The sequence below is a fragment of the Diabrotica undecimpunctata genome, chromosome 9 (genome assembly GCF_040954645.1).
Source record: "Diabrotica undecimpunctata isolate CICGRU chromosome 9, icDiaUnde3, whole genome shotgun sequence".
Taxonomy (NCBI): domain Eukaryota; kingdom Metazoa; phylum Arthropoda; class Insecta; order Coleoptera; family Chrysomelidae; genus Diabrotica; species Diabrotica undecimpunctata.
In genome coordinates this window covers 24,813,009-24,831,484 of record NC_092811.1, presented here as the reverse complement: position 1 = coordinate 24,831,484, position 18,476 = coordinate 24,813,009, and the positions used below count along the sequence as shown (strand labels likewise).

At 34.1% G+C, this 18,476-nt stretch overlaps 1 protein-coding gene across 2 annotated transcripts in view; it reads right to left on the bottom strand.

Moving 5' to 3' along the window:
* LOC140449691 (lysophosphatidylserine lipase ABHD12-like) overlaps positions 1-18,476 on the bottom strand; it is a 74,324-nt gene that overhangs the window by 44,594 nt on the left and 11,254 nt on the right. For both annotated transcript variants that reach the window (XM_072542975.1, XM_072542976.1), the window contains exon 2: positions 12,646-12,705. In XM_072542975.1, coding sequence (XP_072399076.1) covers positions 12,646-12,671 — 26 coding nt within the window. In that variant the 5' untranslated portion in view covers positions 12,672-12,705. The remainder of the gene's footprint in view (positions 1-12,645; positions 12,706-18,476) is intronic.

Below are 18,476 nucleotides of genomic sequence, written 5' to 3'. Positions count from 1 at the left end.
AGAAAATACTTCGACCAATATCAGGTAAAAATCTTTTGGATAGGAAGACAAGCGAAAACATAAGAAGAGCATGCAATATAGAAGACACAAATGGATGGGTGACAAAACAGAAACAGGAGTGGAACGAACAAATTAGTAGAATGGCAGAAGATAGGATAATACGAATAGCACCAGATAAGTCACCAAATGGACGAAGAAGTATTGGCAGACCAAGAAAAGATGGTGCAATAATTTAAACAATTTAGGATTCTAATATTGAAGAAGAAACAAGCTTTAAGGCCTACATACAAGAAGGAAGAAGAAGACGAAGATCATGTTGTACCAATAAATATATTTTTTCGTTAAATGTTAGGCCAAGTACCTGGATCATCTAGTGCTATTTGAGAAAAATCCTCTTCGTACCGTCATGAATAAGCTGACGCCAGTATCGCGGATAAGCCAAAAAAACCTTTTGTCGCCTCTTGCATGAATTTTTCTATCAAATGAAGAATGTGTTGTTGTGTCTAAGGAGTAAATAATAATAGACCGACACATTTTGCACTACACTATAATTTCTTAAACTATTCTGTCGAAAAAAAAAGGACTTAGTTAGGACAAAATATTTATAGTCGATGCCCAATCAAGTATCGGTCGATGCTTGAGGTCGACCTTGAATCAAATTTGTGTTCTATAAATCGTTCTCAAGCACGAAGTCGAGCTTGAGTAGTATTGAGTACGCAGAAATGACAGCTCGTACTCAAGCATCGGATCTACCTGCCTTGAGCACGAGATTCTAACCTAACTTGTTTGTTTATATTTATATTTTTTTCCAATTCGCTTCCAATACAATATTTTTTTTTGTTTTTTGCGATTATTTATGGATATTGTTGTTCAACATCCAGGATTAAGTCATGGCAGCTTAATATTTGATCAGAATTGATTAAGAGTTAGAATGGAAAGAGGACAAATTCCAGAATTATTAATAGGTGAATTATTATGAATAGTGAATATGCATGCAGCGCAGGCACTATCTACTTACTCCAGTATTAAAGCAAGGTATTTATTGATAATGGGCTAAACAAAAAAATAGGTTATTTGATAGATATATACACTCGCGATCATAAAATCCGGGTCACCTTGAAAATCACCGATATTTCATTTTTAACAAGCTTTATCGTAAATAATAATAACAGAAATACAAACTAATGCATGTTTCTGAGAATTGTTGCGGTTTCCTTTGTAACAAAGAATTCCAATAGTGCCGATTTCGCGGTAAAGTGCACACTTCCCAAAATGAACGCTACCTGTAACTCCGCTTGTTTTAAATGTCTCGTTTGTACTTCTACTTTCTGTTCAAATGCAATGGACAAAGGTTTTTATTGCCACCATTAGTGTTTATTAGTGCCATTATTAGTGTTTATTTTTTGACAAAAATGCCTTTGACTGTTGTTGAAACGGCACAAATTGTTGCACTTGTGGAAGACGGTCACACTCAACGGCAAGTCGCAAGAACTGTTGGCGTAAGCCTTTCTACGGTTCAACGAGTGCTTCAACGCTTTCAGGAGGCAAGTTTGCTAACCAGGCGACCTGACTTTGGACGAAGAAGAACGACCAAGGCACTAGATGACCGTTTCCTTGTGTTTCAGGCTTTACGAAACCGGACCTCAACTGCGGTTATGCATCAAAATCGTTTAGAGGAAGTACGAAATCGCAATTTCAGTGTTGCAACAGTCAGAAGAAGACTTCGTTCTTCTTGGAACGTGGAATAACATACCACAACATGTAATCCGGAGAAAAATTGAGAGTATGCCCCGTCGTCTGCAAGAGGTTATTAGAGCAAAAGGAGGCAATACACGATATTGGTCATTGAAATTTTACTGATTTTTTACCACGTTCTGTATTTTCCATTCTTTTTTCGTATGTCTGTTTTATCAACAATTTGATTTGTTTTCTGTTTTTTTTTTTTAATAAAAACGATAAAAAACCATTTTTTTTCTTTCAAAACAAACATAGATGACAAATAAAAAATACATTAGCCAAAAAAAAGGTTATTACTGCACCAGAGGCAAAAATATTTAAGAAACTTGAAATTTTCAAGATGACCCGGATTTTATGATCGCGAGTGTATTTTTAGGTAATGATCAACAAAATAGATATAATAGTGCACATATCAATCACATATCATAAATAAGAAATGTTGCCAAAAGGCTATTTAGAACCTGGAAAATATGGTTTCCCTGTGTGCACACATGCTACAGCAGTACTCTGCAATATATGTTTACAGGAAAATAATGATAGTGATGATGATTTTCTAGAAAATATTGATGTGCCAGTAAATAGAAATGTTAATGATGTGGAACAAGGTTTAAATTTTAGGAGACATTTTATTCAACAATGTTATACATCAGAATGTGAATATATTATTGCATACTTATATTATGTTAAATGTAATTCTTTATTGTATTTGTCAAAATGTATTTTTTATATTTTAATTTAAAATAAATGAGACTTATAAGGTACTATACTCAGACAACTTAAGCAAGTATATCTTTATTGAGTTCAAGTTGTCTCCCTCCTTTTAAATAAGTGTTTATTCCTTTCATAAAACATTTCCTTATCAAATATAAAATTAATTACACATTTAAAATATTAGTATTCTTTATTTAAAAATATATTTATAAACCTTCACGATAAGTAAATTTGAAAGTAACAATGTATATAACTAAAAAATGGAATATGAGGCTTGTTAAATATAAAATAATATAATAATCGCTTTACAACCACCATAGTATACATTAAAAACAAAATCTAAAAAAATATGCACAACTAGTATTTACATTTAGAATTTTAACAGTTTGAATATAATACATACATTAAGTACAAAATAAGAATAGTTATATACAAATAATTGTTTTAATAATTCAAACATATTTTTTGGCGAATGTTTTTTATTTGCAATTATAATAGCTACTACTCCATTAGTAGTAGTGTTTGTTATTATTGTTACATATTGCCATAGGTAGATTTAATATTACTTACCATTTGAAGCACATTGACATATTCTATAGGAATAACAGGTGTCATATTACAAGTATTAATTGAAATTATTATTAAATGTACAGGTAAGATTTCTCAAAATTATCATACATAACTCTTTATTTAGAACTGGAAAAGCAACGGAGGGAGTCAGATACTTCTGATGTTACAGTAATTAAACTTACATGTCCTCCTAGCTGGTGGGCCTCCTTTTGCCCTACAATTATACTAAGTATGAATATATAGTAAATTTACCTCTTCCAAATACTTCTGTGCTGTCTAAAGGACAGTCAATGCTTACATATATGTTGGGAACAGCAACTTTCACAAACTCCAGCACTACATCAGGCTTTGGCTTTTTCAAAGGGCCATCACCTGTAGCCAGCATGCTGTTGTTTCTCTGCATTTTCTACGATAAAAACTTTGCTTAAATAAATAAAAGTATTATATAATATGCTGTATTGTACTCCCAACCCTTCTTTTTTCATTAAGGAAGCACCGTATGTCCTTTTATTCTCTACAGTATTATTTTCCTTGAACAGCTGGATTAAAAACACCTTTCCTTTTGTTTAATACATTGCATATTTAGTACAATTTCACTAAAAATTTTCATTTCATTAAAAATCCACATAATTAAAATTTATTCCCTCGAATGCATATTTTTTATAATATATTACATACCTTAAAATAATTTATTAAAAATAAATTTTTGTTTAATATACAACACGCCTCTTCTTCAATAAAGCTAAATTTGGCGTTAAAAATATTTAAATAAAGTTTTGTGACAATGGTAATAATTGACAGAATCTTCTTTTTATTGGATGTCATCAATCAAATTTACTTAAAATCCCTAATTTTCGTGCTTGAGATCAATCTTGTACGAGAACACCCGAAGTATCGTTTATAGAACACAAGAAATACTTGAGCACGACTTTGACGTAAGTTCGACTTGGCGGAGCAAGTGCTCAAGCACGAGCTTGAGTACCGACTATAAATACGGGCATTAGGTATTTTGATTTTTAAATAACTATTTAATATTTTAAATATTTATTTGGCTTGCGATAGGTAGTTTTATTTTGAGAAATCGTGGAAAATTTTGCTTCATTGATAAAAGTAGATGTGGCTTATGGCCGCTCCAATGGATTTAACCTTCTAATCTTGCAATTTGTATACTAAAATGAGGATAATGGCCAGTTAATTACTTGTTTTTATTCTTAAGATGTTTGTACAATACTTGTAGGTAATTTCGTAAAGATTGTGACCATTTTTTATAAGAACTATTTTATTGTGGTACTAATAAACCATGACCGTTGCCAGGTTTTAGTAGTTTCAGGTAAATTAAATGACCAAAAGTACATACATCCTATACTCAACAGAAAAATATTTAAAATATAAAAAATAGATAGGTACAGAAAAAAGGGCTATAGGCTAAATAATTTGTATTCCATAGTGAATGTCCATGAGAGCCAAGCTGTTCTGCTTTCTGGGGTAGTAGTGGAAACAGGTATGGTAGCCATATTTGCAACAACGCGTAAAAATTTGGATATAGTTTTTGGTCCCACTTATTTAAGCATCCTAAAGCTGATTTTGGAGTAGAGAAGGTGAGAGTTAAAGCTGCTTTTCACACTTCAACATCTGCTTTGACGACAAGTGTACCCGCAACCGGCCGCAAAATTTGGCGGTAATACACCAGACGGTGTTGATACTATATTACTGATTTTATAAATCTTTTACTTAATTGTTGAATTATATGCTCGAGAAATGGGACGAATAAATTTATTATGTAATATATTAATATATCCGACGTAGTTTCGTTTGAACCTTCGAAGAGAGAAGTCAAACAACAATAACCGGCTTACCGATTTGTTATTAATTAGTGTTCAAGTTTTTGTTTTTTCGTGTTGCTAAATTTATCAAAACAATTTAAATAAGTTAGATTTTAAAAACTTCGCCCCCGCCATGGGGAGCGTAAAAAATAAGACGCCAGATGGTGATAGTGGAGTTACTTGTGAAAGTGATAGTTTTTCCAATATGGAAAGTACTGCTGCCGTCATGGAAACGGGAACAATAGGTGCTAAGGAGGACGAACCAAAACTATTTGACTCGATAAATCCAGATAAGTACTTGTTAAATAATTATTGCGTATATGTTGAAAAAACTAATCAGCAAAGTTTGGGTCGTTTGCATCCTATGTTTGTAGGACATATTTTACACAAAAATCTAAAAGTACAAAACATTCAGGAAATTAAGGGAATAGGTAGAAATCGCGTTAAAGTAATATTAAATTCAATAGCAGAAGCTAATAAGTTGGTCACAAATAAAAATTTAAAAGAATTAAACTTAAAAGCTTTCATACCTAATCACCTTTTAGAGGTCAAGGGTCTGATCCGAGACGTTGACACAAGTTACGACGTTGATTATTTAAAACAAAACATAAATTCAAACTCAAGGGTTCTAGACATCAGACGAATGCACAGGAAAATTGAAAAAGATGGTAAAGCTGAGTATGTACCTAAGAAGACCATTGTAGTCAGCTTTGAAGGAAACATATTACCCAGCCATATATCCGTTAATTTTGTTTATTTTAATGTGGAAAAATTTATAGGCAGGGTCACACAATGCTATAGATGTTTGAGATTCGGACACATATCAAAACAGTGCAAAAGCAGCCAAGAACATTGTATTTTATGTGGATCTGTCAAAACCGAAGAACATAACTGTTCTGAATTCAATAAATCATGTATACATTGCAAGAGTACACAGCATACATCGATTTCCAAACTATGCCCAATTTACGAGGAACAGAAACGTATTAAAAATTTGATGATAGAACAGAAAGTATCCTTTTTAGAAGCCAAAAAGCTTTTTCAATCTTCATATTCAGAAATAACAACGAACAATCGCTTTTCTGCCTTAACAAACTACGAGGCAGATTTCCCGAAACTACCTCAAAGTTCTGGTAATAAACATGCTTTCCAGCAGCCACAACCTACAAATTCTCAACGTTCGGATAGTAGCAGACCTATGGCACTAACCCATAACAACAAAAAACGTAAAGCCACTACTTCTCCCTCATCCCCAAACTTACAGAACCCTCCCATGTTTAACTTCCGTTTTGGACCATCACATCCTCTTCCCCAGTATCCAAAGCAATCTACCTTTCAACCCACAGAAGGTGATAATAAAGATATTGCTCAGGCAGTGACGGAGTGTGTCATTAATTTTTTAAAAAATATTCACACACTTGAGGATTTAAAATCTGTAGATAATGAGAGCATAAATCAAAAAATATTTTCAGTATTGGAGGGTACTAAAACATTGAAATAAAATTCTTAGCATATATCAAAATCAAAATTATTTATCTAAATTATGTAATTCAAATGGAACTTTTTTCTGGCAGTATTTCTTATTTAAACATTAATCCAAGATCAAAATGCACTATTAAAAAAACAAATATGAATGTTTTCACTTATTTTATTATACAACTTTTTACTTATTCGTTAGAATCAGATGTTGGAGGACATCTTCAGTAAATAAGGTTTTCCAAGGACAAACAACTCTGAGAATTTTACAATGGAACGGAAGGTCCATTGCATCCAATAAAAATAGTTTAGTTCATTTTTTAACAGCTGAAAACATTGATATAGCGTTGTTAAGTGAAACATGGTTCAAACCAAATCAAAACTATATATTTAAAGGTTATAATATAATCCGCCAGGATAGATACGATGGATATGCCGGTGTAGCAATTTTGATTAAAACTTCTATCTCATTCTGTCAAGTGAATATTACTAAAAATTTCAATGATAAAATTTTAGTTTGTGGCATCTCCGTTAAATTTAACAATTTAGAATTAAGTTTCTTGTCTGTGTATAGGCCTCCTAAAGTCCATACTTCTAAAGATGATTGGAAAAATATCTTCTCTCAAGTTACATCACCTTGTATAATTGGAGGGGATATGAATGCTCATAACTCTTTATGGGGCTCACTGCACAATGATGCTGCAGGTCATCAAATCGTCAGCAGTGTCGAGGACCTAGATCTTATTATTTTGAATAATGGGGAACCCACATATCTTTCCAAATATGGTACTCAGAAATCTATGATTGACATTTCTCTCTGTACAGCTAATCTAGCCAGTAAAGTTTCCTGGTCCGTATCTTCAGATACCTTAGGGTCAAATCATTTTGCTATAACCATGAACCTTTCCACAACTAACACATCACATGAAACAATTTATCCAAAAAGCAAATGGAATATCAATAAAGCCAATTGGTCACTTTATACATCCTTAATAGAAAACATGTTTGTCAACTATAGTATCTCTTTAAACACTTACGAAAATTATAATTTTCTTATTAATTGTATTAATGAATCTGCTTCAAAATCTATCCCTCAATATAAAATTCTTAAACTCAAAAATCGTCCCCACCACCATGGTGGGACCCTGAATGTGATATTATAATTAATGAAAGAAAAAAGGCTTTAAAAGCTTACAAACTTTCATCGAGTTTTGATAACTACTTAAAATGTCAGGAAGTTACTGCTCGAACAAAAAAGCAGTTGAAGCAAAAAGCTAAATCCAGTTGGATCAAATGGTGCTCCAATTTAAACAAAAATACCTCTGCTAAGCAAATATGGTCACAGGCCAACAAAATGAATCGAAAACCGCAGAATAGTATAAAACCTTTCAGCAATGAAGTTTTAGATGACTTCTTTAATAAAGTTTCTCCTCCCTGGGTTCAATATTTCTCTAACCAATCCGAACAAAGTCACCAATCCAATCACTTTTTGTTGAAACCTTTCACTAAATCTGAATTAGATTTCGCTCTCAAAAATTGCAATAATACCTCCCCAGGGATTGATCAAATCAAATACCCTATGTTAATCAACTTACCAAGAGCCGCTAAAGATCTGCTGTTACAGGTATTTAATGACATCATTCAAAATAACATCGTTATTGATTCATTTAAAAACGCCATTGTGGTTCCTATCCTAAAGTCTGGTAAAGATCCAAATATTGCAAATTCATACAGACCAATATCGTTACTTTCCTGTGTTTTTAAAACTCTAGAGAGACTCATAAAATTTAAACTGGATTGGTGGTTACAAAAAAATAATTTGCTACCAGAAAATCAGTTTGGTTATAAAAGAAGCTTTGGAACACTAGATGCTCTAACAACCATTGTGGTAGATGTACAAAATACCTTAACCAGAAACAACTATTTAACAGGACTATTCTTGGATATTGAGGGAGCATACGAATCAGTTTGCTTGTCAACTTTAAGAAATAAAATGGTTAATTTATTTCATATGCCAATCACATTCGTGGATACAATAATTGGATTTTACACAAAGAGGATCATCTATGTAAGAGATCATAATAACAAGCTAATTGGACCGCGATATAATTATCAAGGTATACCACAAGGCTCAGTTTTATCTCCAATCTTATTCAACATATACAGCTCTGACATACATAACATCCAAATAAATAACAGTTCATTCCAAATCGTACAGTATGCCGACGATTTCTGCATCTATACAGAAAACAAAAAATATGAAACCTGTATACAAAGCCTTAGCAAAGTATGTGAATCCCTTTTTTCATGGTTCTTAGAGAATGGTCTCAATTTATCTATAGAAAAATCAGTAGTATCCATCTTCACAAGACACAACATTCCTAGAAATGAAAATATCATTCTGAACGATCAATATTTTAAGCTTCAAAATCATGTCAAATATCTAGGCCTTATTTTGGATAAGAAGTTAACTTGGAGACAACACATAGAGTACATGCTTGATAGATGTAACAAAGGCAGCAATTTCCTCAGAATGACAACTAAAACGTGGTGGGGTTGCGATGTAGAAACATCCTTGTTGTTTTATCGCGCATATATACGATCTATTCTAGATTACGGTGCTACTCTTTATGGTTCCGCCTCTAAGAACCTTTTAAGAAAAATCGACACGTTTCAAAATTCTATTATGAGGATATGTTTGGGTGCTATGAGATCAACCCCTATACAACCCTTATATGTTGAAGCCGCTGAGCTACCCCTGGAAAATAGAAGAAATTTTTTAAGTGAAAAAAGCCTTCTTAAAATTCTATTAACTAACTCCCAGTTATTTTCAAGCGTCCGTCAACTTAACGAGTCAGATCTTACAAACAAATATTGGGAGAAAAAACCTTCCCCGCCTTTATGCATGGCATTACAGAATAATCCTATTTTTTTCAAGAAATTGGACACGGTTGACAGAAGCTTAGACTACTATTCTTTATTCCACAGAACTCAGGTTATAATACCCACTTATAGTGAGAACACCATTATGAGTAGCAATCTTCTAATATCTCTATTGCAGGATTATAGGGAAGCCACAGTAATATACACGGACGCATCAAAAACAATAGAAGGGACGGGATGCGCATACTTTTTACCTGCTACAAACGTAGATTTCAAGTATAAACTACCATATGAATTTTCAATCTTTTCAGCGGAATCAATAGCTATACTTGAAGCTCTAAAATATGTTAAAAACACCTGTAATAGACATATCTTAATTCTGTCAGATTGCCTTTCAGTTTTGCAGAGCATAAAAAACATTGAATTACCCTCAACATTTAGCAACCCCTACATATTTGAAATAAAAGACCGATTGTATCATTTATCATCGACTGGAGTCAACATAAAATTTATTTGGGTCAAAGCACATATTGGTCTCAAACACAATGAATATGTAGATCACTTGGCTAAAATGAGTGTAACAACTGGCTCTACGTTGAAATATATGCTTAACACATCAGATGTTACTACGATTTTCAAAAAAATCAGCAACTTAGATGGAAAGAGCAATGGAAACATTACTGTTCTACAAACTCTAAAAGGTATACCTCTTTACAACCAACTCTACCTCAAACAACCTGGTTTCAGAATTTCAAAGCTCCTCGTAAATATATTACTACTATAAATCGAATACGCTTTGGACATGCATGCTACCCATGCCATTTATTTAAAATTAAAGTCATCGATGATGATAGTTGCAAACATTGCGGCAAGCTAGGTGACCTCGATCACATCTTCTTTGAATGTCCTAAATTTATTCAGCATTCAAACTCCCTGTATACAAAATTAACTAAATGCAATACATACGCTCCATATAATATACAGTCTTTGTTAGCCATAGGTTCTGTAACAATATATAATTTAATTATAGAATTTTTGTCAGACACATGCATAGCTTTATAAATCTGCTACTCGTTCATGAAAATTTTCATGAGCGTGTATAGGATTAGACTTGTACCCTTTGTTTATCCTATATGTAACAATACCTTATCCGTGGTCCAGTATTGTTTGTCTGTTAAAATAAATGTCTTGACGGACCCCTAGACGAGAAGCGAGTGTCCTTGTATTTTCCTTCGACGTGTTCTTCTATTAATTATTCGTCTATTTCGTTTTAGGGATATCGCTGTGCATTTGTCTGAGAGAAATAATCTGTACTTATCTGTCTATACTTTTTTAAGGAATATATTATAACCTTTCGAGACTGGCTGAATGACGAAAGTCAATGCCACAAAAAAAAAAAAAAAAAAAAAAATATATATCCGACGTAGCAATGTTCAAGCGAAGAACTGACTTTCATACTCTTATTCAACTTTGTGTCTCAAAAATCGTAAAGCTTTATTATTTACGTGGCTGAATGCTGTTATGAGGTCTGTGTTAATCGCCTGCAGTTGCTTTAATAGCGACAGTATATAGCCCAGGAATTTTGAAGAATCACTAAGCACATAACGGAATACGAAGATCGAAGTATCTCAAGCATTTAGTTGATGTTTCTTTATTGTGGCTAGATTTTAATTTTTCGGGAGCATGCATAATCGCTGAATTTTCCTTGAAACTTATAATGTCTTCATGCTTGTGAACCTACCGCGTTTCGCATATCGCAAGCAGACTTTTTTGATGATTAACCTGTAACAGATACTGAATTTTTTTTCAGAACGGCAGTTGAGCTGAAAAGTAGGAACCAACAGACTACATGATTTAAAAGTCGCACATGTGTTTATAAAAATAAGTCAGCAATAGCAAGATTGAAAAAGACGCTCATAGCTTCAGCCTTATTGTAACCTTGACCAACCACTTGAAAACATTCAAGTCAATGCTTTTCCAGAGCTGTAATTATGAGATTTGCAAGACCAGATTCTAGCAACAGATGACGCAGAAATAAAGCCCATGACAGAAAAAACGATAAACCTTTTGAAAGAAAGATATTTAGAAGGATAGGAGAATAAGGTTTAACCACGAGTTATATCAATATTACAAAGAACCTTGTATAGCAAATTATGCAAAAATACAAACATTGCGCTGGGCAGGTTACTTTATATAAATGGAAAATAAAATACCACCTAGTAGAATGCCTAGTGAAGCTCTGGTGGGACGTCGGTCATTAAGAAGAACAAGGAAGAGGTGATTATACAAAGTGAGAACCGATGCTAAAGAGATATTGAGGGTGGATAACTGGAGAACTGCAGCCTTGGAAAGGGATGCTTGGAGCGCCATTGAAAAGAGAGAGAGAGAGAAGATTGGATTCTGTCACGTTAATAGTTGGAATATACTCTAAGAAAATCTCTAAATCTAGAGAGAGTATGGGACAGGAATATACTCCAGTAATCCAAGAATTAGCGAAAGCTTTGGCTTGAGGAGGAACTGCACCGTTTTTCAAGGGAAAATTTATGCGATAATTCAATGTGCAAAAGGAAATAATGAGAGAGCTCTTGAAACAAAGCAGATCGATATATTGTCTGACAGTCAAGCGGAACTGAAGGCACTGGCGTATCAGGAAGTGACGTCTAGGCTGGTGTGGGACTGCATCAAAGAACTGAATGATCTGGCAGACCGAAAGGTTGAGCTTGTCTAGGTAACAGGACATTAGGGCATCGAAGACAAGGAAAAAGCAGACCAACTTGCAAAAAGAGGATCGAACGAATCTGACAAACCGGCCGTAACTCTGGGAATACCAAAGGCTGCAGTTCGTATGGCTACACATCGAGACTTGCTACATTTTCTTCAGCGAGAATCGCAAACAATTTAGACTTTACTCCACCAATGATCTTACGTTGAATAATTTTAGCACAAATGAAATTTTATTTTGGATTTGAGGGCATTATTCTGAGAAGTGACCAAATGCTTCAAAAGGTCTTTAGATTCCCCAGATTCAGCTACGTACCAGAACAGTGCTCGAAAATTACCATCATTCTGAAGTAGTTGTTCAGACTTGATGTAATGTGGATCGATGTCGTATCAGATTTACCTCTTAAAATTATTCCTTTTACGATTTGAATAGGTTTATTTTGGATTTTATGTTGGTGTCTCTCTCTTTCAGAAAACAACTGCTCATCGACTGAAAAATACTTTTAAGACTTTGAATTTTATAAATGTTAACTTTTCGGAGTTTGAATCCCGAACCCCCCTGACTACGTCCTTGTAATAAACTGTCAACCTGTAAACTAGAAAACCCAAGAAGTGGCCACTTAACAATAAATAATTAATAACTTTCTCATACCACCAAAGACAGTTTAGTAATTTGTAAATCCTACAAAATAAATTTGTTCAAAAAACAAATGGTAAAACTTACCCAATCAACAATATGACAAGGTCCATCGAAGTCGTCTATCGTCCGAAGTCACAGTGATACCTTTGAAACAAAAATTAGTATTATATTAGAATAAAGTTAAAAAAAGCTATGAAAAACTTTGTGAAGTACATATTAATTTAAAAAATGCACAATTACTTCACGAAAAGGCTTATAGAGATGAGAACGGTTATAGGAAGTAAATATGGAGATGTTAAAGTCAAGCATTGGATACTCAGCCAATGGTATAAAATCTCCAGAATTTGGTTAAAATTAAATAAAACACTTTTATTTTAAATGTGCAGTTTGCGCAGAACAGGCTAATTCTCAACAAATTAGAACACTTTTTCTTTATACCTTCGCAGAAAAATAACTTTGATCTTAAACTTTCCAATTGCTTATTTTGGTGTCATATCTAAAAATGTTTTTAAACCACATTCACAACATAATTCCGTAACAAAATTTATATATAATATGAGCAACATGAATTCCGTGAACAGTTTGAATTTTGTAATTAAGGTCATGGAACTAGGAAAGCTCTGGTTTAATTAAAAGTGCTATACAGAAGTAGATAGGTTAATAAAAAATGTGTTTTTACAATTTGAATGTTTCATCGATAACGAGAATCGAGAAAGATAATATAACGAAGAAAAACTCGAGTGGTTTTTACGTAAAACCCAAATACAAGGTATAGATATAATGACGGAATGAAATTGCGTCGAAAGGTCTGCAAAATATTTGTACTAGAGAAAATAGCAACTTCATTCTTTGTAAGTTTTGTGTGTTTTCTAATGGCTCTTACAGTTGATTCGCCTAAACTAAAATGTTTTCCAATTGCCGTAGATCCTTTTCCTAAGCAATCTAAAATTGCAATTTTTTTGTTTCCAACCAAATTTATTGTCTTTGATGTTTTTTTTATCTTATGATGTATATCTAGGTCATATCATCAAACTGAGAAAACCAAATCAAGATGCTGAAATTAAAAGAAGAACACAACTGGCATGGGGCGCTTTCTACTACGGCATGGAGATAGTAGCCCTTACCAAAAAATCTGCTAAAAAATTAGAAACAACGCAAAGAGCAATGGAACGAATCATGCTTGGAATATCACTGAGAGACAAGATTAGAAACATCGAGATTAGACGTAGAACGAAGATTAGGGATATTGTGGAAGAAGTTACAAAAATGAAATGGCGCTGGGCAGGTCACATAGCCCGATATAATGACAACAGGTGGACACGGAGAATTCTAGAGTGGAGACCAAGGACGACAACAAGAAGCATGGGAAGACCTCGAAAAAGATGGGTAGATGACATAAGAGCAGTGGCAGGCAAACAGTGGATTAGATTGGAGCAAGATAGAGAAAGATGGAAGTAATTGGGAGAGACCTACATTCGGGAGTGGATGAAAAATGGTTGACAAAGAGAGATGTTTTTTTCCATTGGGCCAAATATAATCTTAAAAAAATAAATAAAAAAAATTAGACTTAATATTAAGATGGCAAAAACCTCTTCTAATGAAAAATAAAACTTTACGACGCTCACTTGAAACGTTTTAATCGAAAACCGTAATGCTTATTATACTGCAACTTAGAATCAACAAAATTATATATATAATATACCTTGTGGTACCTTGTATTAACAGTATGTGAAAGTATGAAAAACACGATACAAAAAGTTATACCTGGCTTTGGTGATAGGAATTGTAGTAAACAATTATTTTAAAACGTAATGAGTTTCAAAACAATTAAGTTATTTATCTAGTTAGTATTTTTAGTAAAGAAATGTGCTGGAAAAAATGTGAAATTGAAAGTTTATGCAAAGCCGCTGGAAAAAAATTTCTGTGTTATGATCGCAAATGAGACAGTACCAGTTGAAGTTTGTAAGCTGTAAGAAAGAGCTAATTATCATCATAAAAAATTGTGCTACAACTTTATAGTAGAGCTTCGTCCTTCCTAAGCCATTTTTTTCTACACCATCCCTCGATCTACGTTTTGGCCTACCTCTCCATCTATACACACTCAAAAATGTTTTGCATATTATCTGTAACGCCACTGAACGTTTCTCATTTGAAATGTTTTGCGCTGTTTTCTTTTTGTCTACTAAAATAATGTATTTTATTGCTTGTTTTTTGTTTCTTAATCGTCGAAAAGATTCTCAGTATTCATATTGTGTTCATCAGTTTTCGAAAACCGATATTTGTAAAAATTGGTTTGCGTTTTATTCACTTTGTAGTAAACAATATGAATAGACAAGTGATATCTGAGTTCAACAGAGCTAGAATCGTTACTTTGATTGAAGAAGGCCACACACAAGTCGACGTTGCTGTCCGGGTTGGAGTTAATCAGAGTGATGTGTCTTGGATTGTGAAAAAATATCGAGAGACGAATTCTGTTAGCGATCGTCCAAAAAGCGGAAGATCCAGAATTACTACCAATGTCCAAGAACGCTTTTTAACGTTAACTGCCCGGAGAAACCCCACTATGACTGCCCCAGCTATTAGAAGAGAGCTCCAGCAAGCTCATAATATTGTAATTTGCGATCAGACTATTAGAAACAGGTTGCATTCGGCGAATTTATTTACAAGAAGACCATTGTTTGTACCAAAGCTTACGTTAGAGCAGAAAAGGACTCGACTGGAATGATGCAATGAACATTTACAATGGCATGACAACAAATGGGGAAACGTGTTATTTTCTGATGAAACCAAAATCAGCCTTTTGTCGGATAATCGCCGAATTAGGATTTGGAGGAACCCAAATCGACAGGATAGACTTAACCAAGCTGTCCAAAGAGTCCCATATCAAGGTGACTCCATAATGTTTTGGGCGGCATCATGCTAAATAATAAAACTCCTTTAATTCCTATTGTTGGTAACATGAATGGACAAATTTATATTGATACCATTCTTAGGCCTGTTGTACGCTTGTGGCGAGGAGCTGTTGTTCCAGAATTTATTTTTATGGACGACAATGCGCCTCCCCATCGTATGAGACATGTGGCAGATTTTTTAGAGACAGAAGATATCGTCAGATTACAATGGCCACCTTGCTCACCTGACCTCAATCCCATTGAGCACGGATGGGATATGCTCAAAAGAAAAATTCAGTCTCGGCAGCCACCCCCAAGGACACTACAAGACCTTAGAATAGCAGCGATTGAAGAATGGGGTACCATGGACCAGAACTACATTAATACACTTATAAGAAGCATGGGACATCGCATTCAGTCTTGCATTGATACAAGAGGTGGAAATACGGTATATTAAGTATTAGTTCCTATATCTGTACAAATTTAAAAAAATATATTTATAATACATATTATAAATAATGATAATAAATTGTTAATCCTTTAAATTTTGTTTATTGTTTTTTTCAAAACATACAATTTTATATATTTAATAAAGTATTTTGTTAAAAAAAAATAGATTTTACCAGATTAGATGGATAATTTTGAAAATATTACATTATGCAAAACATTTTTGAGTGTGTATTTCCTCTGGACTGAGACACAAGGATTTGTCTAAAAGTGTTGGTTTGCTATAATCTCGTTAGATGTCCTGCACATCTTAGTCTTCTTATATTTATGAGAGATACCACGTCTTTATCCCCAGATATCTGATTGTATTTGTGATGTATCTCATGGAACTCATCCTTCATGTAGCATTTTCGCAGACGCCATTAAATATTTCTCCCTGTTCTCTTTCATTCAAATGTGAACAAGTTTTTATCTGCCTTGAAAATGGTCAATGTTTCCGATTTATATGTCATTACAGGCAGTGTAAGGGTTTTGTATATTTTTATTTTTGATTTAAGTTTCTACTTTTTATGTATCTCATCAATTAACCTACATTTGTCCACTGCTGAACGTAGGCCTCCCGTACGATGGTCAATGTTTCCGATTCATATGTCATTACAGGCAGTGTAAGGGTTTTGTATATTTTTATTTTTGATTTAAGTTTCTACTTTTTATGTATCTCATCAATTAGCCTATATCTGTCCACTGCTGAACGTAGGCCTCCCGTAAAATTTTCCACCTATTCCTATCTTGTGCTTCTTGCATCCAGTTCGTGGTGATGCGTTTTATGTATCTACTCATCCCGAAATACATACCACTTAGTACACGAGTGCTATGACCTCATATGATACAAGGTCAGTATCATATAAGGCGCGTGAGAGGAACGAAGCTTTTAAAAATTATTTCGATAGAATAACTCTCTCACAATCTCGCTACCAATAAAATCATTTTTCTACGGGTAGCACAAGCGAGAGAGTTCATTTTTTCTGACTTACGTTATCCTAAAAAACATGTTTACAATAAACAAATTGAATAACTTTTAAACTAATTGAAATACTAGGCCTTAACCTACTAGTTCTAACCTTCCACCCAATATCAAGGCTGTAGCTTTATTTTTACAATAGTCGTTAGTCAATTTACAATAATCTTTATTTATTGATAATTTACTGTACGACAAGTTGCCTATGGACCTTGTTTGACAGTGACAGTTATTATGTAACCTAATAACAGTCTTGTTTTAACAATAATTTGTATTAAACTTCGTTTTAGACTAAAAGTGAGTTAAACTTTTTATAAAAAGTGAGGATGTGTTTGTGAGAAACAATCTTTTTATTGTGATATTTTTCATCACATGCATGTTTGGAAGTTCATTTGAATAAAAATCAAATAAAAAAATGAACCGCCAAAGAAATTTGTCAATGGATGAGGCAATGGATAAGGATATTCAATGAGATACGTTGCAGGTTTGTGAGGAAGACATCATTCCAGCATCAGTCGCAAGGAGAGGCGATATAATGAAACAGGGTCGTACCATCGAAGACCAGGGCAAGGGCGAAAACGTTGCACTAATCAAATTGATATATCGTTTTTTGAGACAACGTGCTCTTAGAGATAGGAGAGGCACCAGCAATTTGCTAAAAAATGAACTAGCAGATGTTCGAAATGTCGCGATATCGTCTCGAACAGTTAGAAGACGTTTACATGAAGCAGAATTGAGCAACAGGAAACCGGCCAAAAAACCCTTGCTTACCAGAGAACACAGGGTTCAGAGATTGAATTTTGCAAGATTGCATCAAAATTGGACCATCGATGATTGAAAACGAGTTCTTTTCTCCGATGAGACTAGAGTAAGCTTAAAAGCTCCAGATGGTCGTAAGCGTGTCTGGCGAAGGCGAGGAGAAAGGTTTGCCAGCTGAAATATCTCTCCTAAAGTACATTTTGGGGTGGCTCTAAAATGTTTTGGGGGGAGTTTGTTTTGAAGCTCGTACGGTGTTGTTCCCCATACGTATGAGATCTATGAATGCCCATTATTACTTAGTCGACATTATTGTCGAACATGTTTCCTTTGCTCCGTTTCTTGGACCTAATTTTTTATTCATGCAAGACAACGCTCGTCCTCATGTGGCTCGACAGGTTATTGGCTACCTAAATGATGTTGATATTCCATTATTAGAGTGGCCACCTAACAGTCTGGACATGAATCCTATAGAGCATCTATGGGACTATCTCAAAAAAAGATTCGAAGTCGTAGACTCCCTATTGCCAATCACAACCAACTCATTAAGGCCGTTATTGAAGAAGGGGAGAATATTTCGCAAGCTTTTGTTGAACATTTGATATCAAGCATGCCTCGACGCATAAATGCAGTCATCAGAAGTAGAGGAGGGGAGACGGGGGGGGGAGGGACAGTTATGAGTCTCTATGAAAAAGAAAAAGCAGCACAAAACCACAATATTTAAAAATTTGCACATGGAATGTGAAAACTATGGAAAGGAGTGGAAAAATAGACAATGCCATTCAGGAAATGGAAAGAATGAC